The 13,906-nt window shown below is 42.1% G+C and overlaps 1 protein-coding gene across 1 annotated transcript in view; it reads left to right on the top strand.

The window, feature by feature from the left end:
- The window catches only part of T265_14693 (hypothetical protein), a gene marked incomplete at both ends in the record, with an annotated part of 55,709 nt that extends 42,603 nt beyond the window's left edge, over window positions 1–13,106 (top strand). The window contains 7 exon segments of the mRNA XM_009174812.1: window positions 626–1,018; window positions 1,211–1,380; window positions 4,030–4,359; window positions 6,095–6,409; window positions 10,251–10,647; window positions 12,857–12,973; window positions 12,979–13,106. Of these exon segments, the coding sequence (XP_009173076.1) occupies window positions 626–1,018; window positions 1,211–1,380; window positions 4,030–4,359; window positions 6,095–6,409; window positions 10,251–10,647; window positions 12,857–12,973; window positions 12,979–13,106 (1,850 nt within the window).
- Window positions 13,107–13,906: the final 800 nt, after the last annotated feature.

Genomic DNA, 13,906 nt, shown 5'->3' with positions numbered 1-13,906 from the left:
TTTAGCTTAGTGGTGACAGGGGCAAGTCTGGATTTAGACAACTTGGATGACATCCGTCAGTGCGTACGCATCATGGCAAATGACTTACACTGGAAAGTCGTGTTGCTATTTTGTCTGTCGTACATTAAACTGCCTACGTTACGCGCATTACATTGCACCCGAAGTAGAGTCGGTTTAGATGAGTGCTGCAGATTTCAGTGGAGGTTTCGTCTTGTAATTGAAGTTAATCTATACCGAAAAGCACAAAAGAATTGCAGGGCTGTTTTGCCCTCACTGGAAGTCATAAGCGGCGCTCATTTTATGAAGCTCCTGGAAGGCGCGGATTTCTTCGAATTCTGAACTGCACACGAATCAGTTTCACTGGTACCAACAGAAGTAACAATGCACCGAAACGCGCAACATTTCCTTTGTGGAATCGAAGTGTATTCGTATATCCAAATGTCGCCCATACAGGCAACAGCCTTGACATCTAAAACTGCCGATGGTTCCAAAAAAACAAATAGAATAGAGAGCCATTTCTAGAAATTTATTTAGTGCGATTTGTCTGTTTTCGGGACCATTGTTATTCCAAGTTTGGCTACCAAAAACCTCTACGTGATTCATGAGTTACCTTTCCACTTTTCAGAAATCCACCAAGACTCTGAGACATCTGGGCCACCACGACGAACTCGGTCAAAGCATATGGATCTCCGTGGATATCATGAGGAATTACGGCCAGAACTAACTCCTCAGCATTTCAAAATAACAGAACAACTAGTCGACCCATGTTCACAACAACCTAAATTTGTGCATGCTCCTAAAAGCTCAGTGGAAGGTAGAAGAAAATTGCAAAATACCACTGCACTGCCCGGAACAGCACCTTTTCTATCAAATTACCCTTCTGAGCCCCCGTTTCCTTCCACTAGCGGGACTCACGATACTACCCACATAAACACATCTTCCAGAGTGCCACAGGAATTAACCCAACCCGTCCCACCACCGGTAGCACTTGATGAGTTCCAACGATCATATCATAAAGGTAAGCTTCACCAGTTCAGTACTTTGGATGCGCTCTCATTTCTAAATCCTGACCAGCTTACTTGATATTAGCGTTCATTTACTCATCATTAATTTACTTCCTCATTTACTTGATCTGCTATGGGACATTTCCTATTGCCCTAAATCAGAGAAGCTATTGACAACCGAAAATCCATCATTTTAATCCATCCAGATGGTGGTGATCAGTCTAGTACCTATGGTCTCCCTGTGCAACAGCGGTTTCAAGATACAAAGGCCTTGCGGTTTGTTGTTGCCTTATATGCTTACGACCCCGCAACCATGTCCCCGAACCCAGATGCTGTTCAGGAAGAGTTGCCTTTCCAAGAAGGTCAAATCATTAAAGTAAGTTTGTCAGTCCTTTTTCATTGATTCCCTAGTCATTCTACCAGTTACGATGTGGATTCTCACTCACCAATTCACTTGAGCTATTGTGATTATGACTACATGTCTTATTTCTTGAGATGTCATTGTCTCTTTCACCAAATGTGTAAGCTGTATACAGAAGAGAGCTGGAAACAACAATGGATCGACGGACAGAAAACAGCAAAATTTGGCGTGGTAAGACCACGTAACCAGCTGCGTTGTACACATAAATAGCTTCACTAACAGAAAAAAGGTGAGTTCTGGTTACAACAGCAATACGTAGGACGAAAACTCCCGATCGACTCGTTGACCAGTGTGAATTAAGCGCATCCTCGGCGGAGATAAGAGAATGCTGGAGCTACTAATAAATATGATTAGCTAATTTAATGCCTATGCAGGAAGGTTCCGCTTATAGTCTAGCAAAGTCACTGTTTCGTAGCAATATATTTGACTTGAAGCCGATGTCTGCCTATGTTTGGTGTCATTCGTCCACCTGTTACCAAAGAAGTGTAGTAATGCTTGAAAAACTTTCTTCCGCGTTGCTTGCATTACGGTCGGTTTCGATGAAGGTTTCATAAGTGATAGTAAGGATGAATTTGTCACTTTTGGCTACCAGTTTTTTGGCCCAGAAAACTGCCCATTGCAAGGCCATTGACAATGTTTGGAATTTTTTTGAGATTTGACCTGACATTTTCCCATATTTAAGACACTCAACTGGCAGACGAAAGCCGGTATTTTATTACAAATATTGTCCCAGAATTACTAATATGACAATTTGGGGGTACGTTGATGAAGATCGGGTCAACATAAGCGAAAACTTTTTCTCCGTTTTTTTTTTCAGTGTTCTCGAAATTAATGGGAGTTAGCATTTGCGTACTACATAACCAACGTGCAATTTTGTCGACCATAAACATAATTCACCTGTATTTTCGGGGGCTATCTCAAGCTTTGGGTCTCTGTATCAACTGGATTCACTGATCCACACTTTTCCTCTTTGATGTAACCGTGAACCCGCAGAAAAGAAAGTTCCATGAAATTTGCCTTCTGCCAAGTTGGCTGCTACGAGCTAATTGATCGACTTCAAATTCCCATCCTTTTGACACATTTCTTTATTGACTTCTCCCGATCTTTTATCGGGGTGGAAAAATGACGAGTGACGGCAGACATGCACAACAGCACTACATCCTTCCAGCAATTGCGAAGTTGCCTCTCAAGACTGGAGCCAATGTTACGGAACTATTTTGTCTATTGATAAGATTCTGCTGCAAATCGGTCACCGAATCTATTTGAAGTCTTCTTTCCGAGTATTTCTGTGTAACCGAGACGGAAACCTGAAGTCTCTCATTGAAATCATGTTTAATAACGTTTATCAACCAGTTCTCTATGTCCCAACGTTCCGGAACAGCACATCTGGTTTCGTGGCTCTGAACACTTGACACATCTTTTCGGCTATTTATTGGTTCATACATGTTACATGCCTTCTATCTATGATTTGTACGTTTCGCGTAACAAGTCTACCAATATTCCTCGAAATATGCCCTCTATCCATACTGATGCAGTAGATTAGAATTGCGCAGTTCTTGGGGCGGGTGCACTTGGAGAGGTTAATTTACACGTCACGTTTGTCTGATGGTCCAAAACTCAGACGCTTATCCATACGGTCACAAATTCTGTAAGAATGGTGAAAGAACATCACATAAAAGAGGACTATATTCAAATGGCCTCTGTAAATCAAAATGTATGATGCAAAAGATCCCCAAAAATCAAATGTTAGCGAAAAACAGAGCTGTACCATTTACGACAGGGAGGGCATTATGGAGAGTATTGAAACATTAGGTTAACCTTCACACTGTCTGAAACTGCCGTAGTAAGACGAAAGGAAAACTGAAAAAAACCGGCACTCTTCAACAGTATTGTCAGCATCGACGCTGAGCAGCTTAGTTACCATATATGAGAGAACCCTCCGAGGACACTTCTCTCTTGATTCAAGTTCCCAATATGGCCGTAATTTGTATAGTTGTAGCCCAGACCAGCATTCTAACATGGGGGAAAGTATGACTGCACTCAATAAAATCCTGGGCGTTCTAGGCTTCATTATCTTTCCTAGTCGTAAAATCATCTCGTTTCCAAATATATTCTATTTTTGGTTGTGCGCAGACAGTGCGCAGCTCACGTCTAAAAATGCATGTGTTCAATAAACTTCAGCCCATCAGAACATGCTTGCAGCCTGTGGGGTTTTATTTTGTGGCGCACAGCATTCTACGTTAAACCAGCCAAAGTGCTTCCAGCCTCTAGTTTTTGTGTCATCCAGTTAATAAGTCTCTGATGACTGTTTGCTGGGCTATTTTTCACGTCTTTCTTACTGCTACTGGGTGGGGCGAAGCAGTAAAACGTGGTGTTGAAAGTGAATCCATATTCGATCATTTGAGCGCCAAGTCATTATTGCAGTACAATTATCTCCCTTCGAGAGTTTCTTTTTTGCAACCTGCTGATCTGTCTGTACGAGATTTTAGGTCTTCAGAAGTCATAGGGTCATCTTCATTTATCTTCCCAATGTATATTTCAATCAAAACAATCTTCGTAATCGAACCGAGTACTCTGGTAAACTTTATACCTTTTCATACTCAGATATTCGGTGACTGTGATGAGGATGGTTTTTATTACGGAGAATGCAATGGGCTACGCGGTCTGGTACCGTCAAATATGGTGTCCAAACCAGAGCGAGATATTGGTCCAACAGATTCAACGTACCCTGGTACAAGCAATCGAATGGAGCAGGTCATGAACCAGGAGCGGCCACGATATCCTGAAGGGCCATCGCTTCCACCGGGTCAGCTTAGCAGGCCGCGGCACAGACATTACGGAACCATGCACGCATCGCATCAGAATGTACCATCACACCAGATTTCTGATACAATGACCGGTAGACCATATGGGTCAACATCAGCCATACAAAATGTGAGGGTCTAAATATTTGGTTTCAGATAGGTCGACCTCGTGTTTGATTGGACTGGGTGTAATGCTACTGATTGTCAACTCCATCCAGCAGAACTACCCAAGTTATTTTGAAAAAAAACATTTGTGAGAAATTCTTGATATCATTGAGATCAGGGGAACCCAACTGTTATTACTTTTGATCAGCATGCCTACCTCCACTTGACTTTCGTGTATCATTGTCAATGCGATCGGTAAAATATCATTTCACTTGTTCCACAATCCGTGCCCACGAGGTTTGAGCTAACGAAGCTAAAATCAGTTTTGAAGAACAAGGCTTTGAGGCGAAGAATGTTTTTTAGAAATAATCATTTTTAAGCTGATTGGAACGGTAAAATATCAGTTGTATCACAATTGATAAGACCGATGGAAGTAGTCGTCATTGCAATAATTGTCAGCTTCAGGAACTTGTACCGCGGTTCAGTTCAAAAGAACGCCTGTGAGTTGCGAACCTCACTTGGGCTATTTGATTTGGATATTTGAATCGGAATGCCCTGCATAGAGTTTTCGTAATATCCGATCACCTGAATGTATATAAGGTATATACACAATGGAAGACTGATAGATTAGTTTCATAGAACCTCTCTTAACGGGAGCTCCCTCCGTGGCAAGGTGTTTTTTCTAACTCAGTATCTGAGGTAACCTTTGAAATCTTGGGTCCTTTCGATCCGTTTCGTCAGACAGTGGGGAGAAAATTTTCGAGATGTTGACACTCCAAATTACCTCCATTAATCACATATAGGGAACAGTCAAAATCCATTGGTCAATGACATAATAAAAACATTTGTTACATGAAGACGCACTATTCTGAGGAAAGGAGCGGTTCGGTTTCAGTCCTAGGGCAGTCGGATAGCTTCATTCATTCGGACCGAAAGATACTGAGTCCAATTTCTCAAAGAACATTTACATTTTTTCGTTTTTTTGGGGTTTTGAGATTTTGCTTCTTTTAAACCTTCTTTTTGGGTGCCGAAGCGCAATTCATATCACATATGCCAGTGGAGTTTACCTTTAGAAGCATAACAACTCCCAGCCTTCTCGTCAGCGGGAGTTCACGCTCNTAATGATCCACCATTTGATCCATGGTGATGTGAATAGATTTGACAATATTCAGTACAGATTTCATCTTATCAGTGAATCCGATCTACGCTAGAAAGCTGAGAATATACTGTACATATTTGAGTGAGAGATACACCCTGTCTGAGTAAGAGCTAATCACGCTGCATACACAGCTACTCGTAGCCTAATGATTAAGTACTCAACCAGTAACCGGAATTTCATAAGTTCCATACACTCAGTTTCCCGAGATTTGCACTGCTAAGGATTCCCCACAAGAATGAAACAGCCGTGCAATGCTCCTCGGCTTTTCAGCGTAGATTGGCCTCACTGACAAGATGAAATTTCTATTGGGTTAACCAGACATCTCAGAGTGACATACCAATGTGATACTTCCATCTTGGCGCCAGAATCCCTGAGAATCCGGGGAGAAATTCGGGCCCCGCACTGAATCACAAACACAAGGGTAAACTACTTGCGCAGGGCACAAACGGATCGCTTTTTTTTCTAAAGGAAAAGATTGCAACTGATACTTGAGTCCAATTCATGTATCCCCCTAGAAGAGGTTAGAAGATTTTTTATCCAGATGATTCAAAGAATTTTTCCCTTATATTGGATTTTCCGTCGATGTGTCTTTGCCATTTAGGGAGTGGCATTTGCAGCACAGTCACATTCTAGAAGATCCCCGCTGGATAATCCACCCCTCCCACAATGCAAATCTACCAACACAGTTGCGAACTTATACGCCCAGGAGGACCCCTGCTACGACTTTTCCAGACAACCATCCATGAGAGAACCCTCATTAAGAACATCCCAACAGCCGATATCTCGACAAATGAGGGCTCCACAACTGGCTGGTGCCAATGACCCGGGAAAACAATCTCTACCAGGCATGTCTAGGCAGATGGTGGCCCTCTACGACTATGATCCCAGTGTACTCAGTCCAAACGCAGATGCTGATGTAAGTATTTACATCGATTGGATTGCCTAACGTTTTACTTGTGACCGTTCGCTAATGACTGGAATTGATTCCTGCATATTATTATTAATAAAACGTTGAGTGATTCTATTTAACTGCTCCACCAGAATCTGAGTAAAATTATGAAAAGGGGGTTTACAGTGTCCTGTTTGTAACTTGATGAATCGTTGATCTAAAAATCTTGCCGCGATAATATTCCTTATTCCTAACTTGAAGTTAGTTTTGAAGCACTGTGACTGAGAATGTTGCAAGACCAAAAACAGTGCGACTTTTTGATTTGGCCATTAACTGGAACTTCCCTAGAATTCGCTGAATTCTCGGTAAACGTACAAAAGCTCTGTTTATTCTTATCTTATCTGCAGACACATCATATGGAGTGATAAGTAAACATAAGCTGTACAAGATGGCGGGTGCATTCATGTTTCACTATCCTAAAAATTCAACATTCATCGCTCGTTAGGTATCATCCAAGAAGTTCCAATTCAGTGCCCCTGCAGAAAAATCACCTGCGGCGCCTGGTTCGAGCTATCAGTTCTTGGAAAGGGAGACGATTAACTCCCTTTCATTAGACGAAACCGTTACATCTGCCTGCATTCTCAGGTAATCTCTGCTTCTTTCGGAACAAAGTTCTGTCACAGTTGGCAAGAAACACCAATTGTTTACTGGAAACATACCGTTATAATAAATTTCCAAACATACCGGAGGTGGCGTATGGGTCAGTTAACGCACCTCCTGCAATCTCAGGAACGATACGACAGAGGGAGTGCAATCTTCATCTCTTAGGCCTAAATCTTAAAGGAATTTCACATTAAACTGGGTGAGCATAGCTAGCGTCATCGGCGACTTAAGATTGTCCTACATTTCTGTTACAGAAATAATCGGGTCCGATGGTTCATAGGACTAAAAGTCACTTGTTTATGGGCATGGAAATATGGGATTCAGCTCATTCCGGGACACAGTGATGGAAGATTTGCAGATTATCAAATTTTACGAAGTGGATCATACTTGCTTCAGATCTTGCCGTTTTCAATGGCATTCAGCGTCAAACCATCTCCGCTAATTTTATCAGTGGATCAATAGTTATTTAAATGTACCAGTTTGTAGCCAGGTAGCACAAAGCCACTACATTTGTCGTTGCACTGCCTCTTTCGACCCCCAAAACTTCCTCGCTGGAAATAAATATTGTGACAAATCGCATTTGACCACTTCAGAGTAGCATTCGGTTGCAACAAATAGATGAGCTCTGATCTTTTTCGTATATACGCCGTTTGCAAGTTCGTTTTAAAACAATAATCTAGCGTGGCTGCCATTGGCATATCTTCAGCAGAGCTTACACAGGTTGCAACCTATGCATCTTCTAGATGTTTATCACTTGGGGAGATAACTCAGTATACTTTTCTTGTATTTGAGTAGTCAAACACCACTGGTATCATATGTGTTTTACCCAACTAATTAATGGTCTGCGACGGTAATCCGCAACGCAGATAATCTACTTAGATTTCCTGGGGAATCAATGAGTGTCATGTGGTTTCGTAATTTTTCGGCGATAATGTGATCTACGCAACGGTCAACTCTAACGGTCTGGCAGCCTTTTGTACTGAAGGAGACAAATTGAACATGGCAAACTGAGATTTAGGGATATCTCATTTCTCGCAACGTGGCCAATGAGGACCTACATGTGCATGGCTGAAATAACAACAGCACTACCGTGCCTTTATCAGTTGATTCAGCTCACTCTCTGAATTGTTCATATTACTGTCCAGAACAGGCTAACTAACCACCATTGAATTAATAATTCAACGTCTATAATTCATCGCAGTAATTCATCGCCATTTTCCATAAGTTCACAACTTATTAGAGTTCCATCGTCGCTGGAGCTAACCAATCAAGCTAAGCTAGACGTTCGAATATCCTGAGCTGCAACAGTCAACTGAAATCAGATGATATGTCAAAAAATGCTTGTGCTTTTTAATTAGAAGAACGCATTTTGGTCCTGTCCGGAGAAAGTATAACTTAACTTTTCCGTTCCTCTCCCCAGGGCTTGGTATCAGTCCAATACTGAACTTAGAAGAACAAGTCCCATCTGGTTTCTTAGGAGGGATACTCTGCTGTGTTGAAACTGACTGGTGGAGTATTTTTCATCAAACTTTGTTTTCCTTTAGTCACATTTTTTTACGTTCACTATGCGGCAGTTTGCTGTCTGTTGGAATTCACGAGACTTAGGATTCGACGTACTTATGAAGATGAACTAAGAAAGTTTTGTCCCTAAATTCTGCTTCCCGTAAGTTTAAAAATCTCGTCTCAAAAATAAATGTCCGTACTCGGTTTGGTATTACTAGGTTAGAGCAAGTTGTCTGAGAAATAAACCGAAGGAGGATAGTAATAAGGCATCAGAACATGCATCGCCAACACACACACCCATTGATAATCTTTTATGTCCCCCTATCCCCAGACACCTTCACTCCGCATCGTCCTTCTTCAGAAGATTCGATGCCACGGAGGAACATTTTAACTGTATATTATCCCAGGCCAAGATCTTGGTTCACTATTCTTCTGTCCAAATAACAACTTGGAGCGAGAGACGTACTACGGCGAATATTCTGAACCTCGTTTCTATACGATCTTTTCCTAAACTGTGCTAAATTCAATTTTTCTGGATAAACCTTCTGGGATTTGTGTACACACTATGCATCACCAATAACAGGGATTGTTCTTCACTCATTTTGTTTAATAATGTGGTATATGGAGTGTGGTGTACGGCAAACGGTCTGTGTCCTCCAAATACATAGATTTAGCCCACTTGGATTTTGACCAGACTGACAGGAAAAGTCCTAACTTATCACATTTTTAGGATATTTTGTTTTCACGTCCATTCCATCATCATTATCATATTTTACATCAACAACAAAAAACATGCCTTACTCACGTCGATTTATCTGTGATTTCACTTCGAACGAGCAAGCCTAGACTTTCCAGCAATTAATTCAAGTTTTTTTACTGTGACTCCAATGAACAGTTTTTTATCTGTTTGATTGTGCCTTTTCTTTACAACAGGCTACGATTTTTTGTCACGCGATTACGCACGTACGCATTTCCGTTTTGTAGATGAGAATGACCACAAGACTGGCAGGACCGTCATTCATATTTATCTACCCCTTTCTGGAATAGTTAGCAAAATGTATAAGACGAGGTTCTAACCGTCCAAGAATTCGGCTTGGAGTAAATAATTCAGCAAATACCATGGACCTTCCCAGTTTTATGCTAACCACTTTCTTTCCTTGACCCTGTTCAGAGTCACACACCCCATCGTTTTTTGACAACCAAAAAATCGAGCATAAACTGAGAGATTAAGCTCGGTGCATTGATTGAATTTTAATATTGTCAGATTTTAGAACAACTACACATTGCAAACCTTTGGAAGACGAACTTAATTCTTAAACGTATGCTTGTTTTACTTTAGTACTCGTGGAAAAACGTGTTAACAAAGGTGAAGGAATAATCAATCTGTTGTTTTTAGAAATGTCTCCCTGCTAGACTTTGAGAAATGTTTCATTTCGATTCAGAGAGCTCAGGTACACCCAGGGCGACTTCAAAAAACGATGGAATATCAAAATGAATACAAAATCGTTTTGTGGATTTTTGGAAAAAATCGTCACAGTTTTACGTCTACAACCCCGAGTGTACAAACGGGGACAAAACTTTAACACAAATGGTACGCTCCACTGTTTTTTTCGGAATATTCGTCTTACTGTTTGTCTAGTCGCAAGTGCGTTTAATTCACACTAACTTCGACTATTTGCAACCCATGTGTTCATTTCAACAGAGGGAACTCTCTTTTCGGAGTGGAGAACGCATTGTTGTGTATGGCGAAATGGACGAGGATGGGTTTTATGAAGGGGAACTCTCCGATGGGCGACGTGGTCTGGTTCCATCCAACTTTCTGCGTGACATAAGAACCGATATTGACCCGATGGATAGACGGGCTTCCATAACTGCAAGAAGCAGTCAAAAACGGTCTCAAGCAGACTCCGGTAGCTTTATGAATAGTACGTATAAAAACGAAACTTCACAAGCTCCAACGGGACCATCAACATCAGCTGGTTATAGGCGAGACCAAGAAAAAGTAAATTCGTTATTTTCGATACTTGATTGTGTGGTTATTCAGTATTTTACGCCCTATGGAGCACCATATTTAGTGACAAGAGATCATGCAGCTTCTAGTGAGTGCGTTTGAAATTATACCATCATCACGATCATATCCAAGCACTTCTATCGTGGTCGAATTCGCCTAAGACCGCAGCTGATCCTAAATCTCTAGATGTCCCATAACTACACAGAATCAGCTGAGTGCTGACTCTGTCCATACTTCCGGATGACCTTCCTCTGGAGGTTATTACTCTGATGCCTATTTCATCCTCTCAAAACAACCAATATCATCATAACACCAATCTGTTTTTACGCTGGAATGGACGCGTCTTAGTGAACGTCCAGCTCCCCAGCGGCACCTATGTGGTCGATCCATATGAGAAGTCACAAATCCTCACATGTAAATATATCCATTCATAAAATTGCCTGGGCTGTAAGTTTTCCACAAACACCACCAGAAGCGACTGCAGTTATCTCCCTCGGGTTTGTTTACTTTGTTTTTAATTTGATTGCTAAAAATACGCAACAGATACGTAGGATGTGGTTTTACTCACAAACTAGTACCACATACAATTATTCTAAAACAGTTCAGTTTCAGTTCAGTTCACGGCAGTCCCGATTAACCTATGAACGGCAACCCAACTTTTCCTAGCTCTTGGTTGTGAACCACAGCAACTTGCAGCAAGTGATATCTTCGGTTGACGAAACGTCAGTGACCTGCAGTCCAGAGTGCAGCTCGGGCGCAGCAAACCAAGCACTCCTCCTGACCAATAGTTACTCTTCCAGCAAAGTGACGCTGTGCGTGTGTTATGCAGTGGAACTGTAAACTTTAAAAATTAGCCTATATGCTAAACCCGCCAGGCGCTATTGTTTAGACGGATGGGTATAGTCAACCGGTCAATATGAATCAATGGCTAGACGAAGAAGTGAATAGATTCGTAGAGTTAAGCTGATGTTCTGGCTGTCAGCTAAACTGGAATCACTCGAATTATCTGTAACATCTTCAGGCTGAGTATGAAAGCCGCCATTTTCCAGGCATCGTATCGTTATATCGGAGCAATAGCCAGTGGCCAGTCGCCCCAAATCGAACTTAGGGTAACCTGTACGATTAGGAAACTCGCCGCCAGTTGACATGCAAGAGGATAGAAATTCCAGTCTGAAAAGGCGATAAGGTGATAGCCATATCCGAAGAAATTGTGATCCAATCTTGCGGAGACAGCTTTGCTGATGCCTAGCAAATGGGCCGAAGATAACCAGAATCCTAGAAAAGTTATATATGTGACCAGCTTTCTTGACGCGTTCGTGAAGTCCCACCAGATATGCACAAAATGTTTTGAATAATGCTGCAGAGCCCCCTTCATATGATTCCCATGACCTCCTGCTGTGATTATGGGCTTTCTTATCACGACGCCATACGATTTTCCAAGATGCCATGCGAGACTAACTCCATGAGTACTGTCCTTTTCCCAGAGGGTAACCTAATGAAAAGAACAAAGTTGTGCCAACCGCTGAGTTAAAAAGTGATTTGTGGAATTCAACCATCATAGAGATTTCGCAAATATGGCACATATTTATCCCATGCATCCTGTGAATACAATGAACTGCAGGGAATAACCATTCACAAATAGTGATGCACTCATAATCGCGACCAACGAGAACCGTCCAAAGTGACCGCACGGTGCAAGCACTTCACGTAGCTGCACCTAACTTAGGAGCGTCACATTTGTAACGGTTCTACCCACGCTACAGCCCTGAATACGTATAAAATTCGCGGCAACATTATAGGTCCAGGACAGGTTAGCAGCAAAAGTGAGCAGGAAATTCCGTAAACTCGTGCTTCTTGAAGGTTCTGGAATGATGGCACCAACCATGCCAGAAATTCTTCACCTACTTTGAATGCTAACCTGAAAGGTTCCCGAGTAGATTTGTCTGCAGAATGTGTAGAGCATCAAATGTCACAAGAGTGTGCTGAGGTTTGATGCTGCTTTCTTATTTCTCAGGCAGAGTAAGATGGGCCTTTGTTTGGAAAGCGTAAGGATGTGAGGGTATTTTGAGAAGCTTAGACCCCTTCTGGTTCAAAGAGTAAGACGGCGTCGGCTGAAGCCTTCTCGAAAGCCTGTGTCTCAAGCCCGAATGCGATACGGCGGCTTACTCATGTCCAGAAAACAAAGTAAGGCTGATTGATAGTTGCCGCAGAACACATATCGTCACTTCACCGGTGGCAAGGGGAATGCAACCAGCAATCTTCACGCCCATCTTATTTAACTTTACCTTCTTCGGAAGAAAACCAGATGACTGCATCTAAGGATACAGTGATCCATACCGACTTTAGTGTGACAAACGAAACTAATGTACAAATCTCGAAGGCTAGTGTCGTGTTCTCTGATTCGAGACAACTACGTTAGTAAAGCGGTGTATCACTGAATTCAAAGGGGCAAATGTACCAGGATGCCGTAAGGGCTGTTTTGTAGCACGGCTGCGAGACCTGGCTTCTGCTAATAGTGGAGCTGAGATGCCTTCAGGTTTTCGGTAATCGTTGTCTCAACCGTAGCCCGTTTAGGGCGGTACTGGTGAATTTCCAACGAAACAAACAGAAAACGTGTTCGATTGTGCATCGCTGACTTCAGTCGAAGTATTTCCAGAGCCGAAAGCTGCGCACACCGAATCCTCGTTCACCAAAGGGATTGGCTTTCTGTGCTCAATTCAGAGTGGCGCATGTGGACACGCAGGCAATCTGTGATCTGACAGAGGTATGAAGGCGATTACGAAAAGTCTGGTTACTGTCGGTGCAGTGTGTCTGGCAGTGTGGGCACCTCAGAGCGATCGTAATGAGCTTGTGTCAAGTCCCTTCTTATTCACTTTTATTGTTTTTCACCATAAGATTTTCAAGTAAATTATGATTGTATGGTAGCGCGGCATCAGTCTTGAACTGCTGTGGTATTGACACTAATGATGCGGGAAATACCTTGCTACTTTGCAACTCCCATTACGGAAAACACAACACTGCTGCCGATGGCCTCGTGCCTGCGCTGTGAACCCAGCCGCACAACTGCTAATAACCAAGGATAACCTGAAACCTAAGAAACGAAGTCCCAGTTAGTGTGGCCGACGATACTGCTGCATTGCTCAAGCCCGATAACTACATTCAATTGGTAACCCTTGGTCGGATGTTAAAATTCATCTTGGTAACAACACCGAATTAAACCTAATCAATGGCAAGGCCGCTCAAAAGTATATATATATATATATATATATTATATATATATATATATATATATACATCAGTAATCTGAATAGTCTGTGTTGAAGGCATGGCGGCTGAGCGAATAAAGA

The sequence above is a fragment of the Opisthorchis viverrini genome (assembly GCF_000715545.1).
Source record: "Opisthorchis viverrini unplaced genomic scaffold opera_v5_243, whole genome shotgun sequence".
Taxonomy (NCBI): Eukaryota; Metazoa; Platyhelminthes; class Trematoda; order Opisthorchiida; family Opisthorchiidae; genus Opisthorchis; species Opisthorchis viverrini.
The sequence above is the reverse complement of the archived record's forward strand: the minus strand, read 5'-3'. Positions and strand labels throughout refer to the sequence as shown.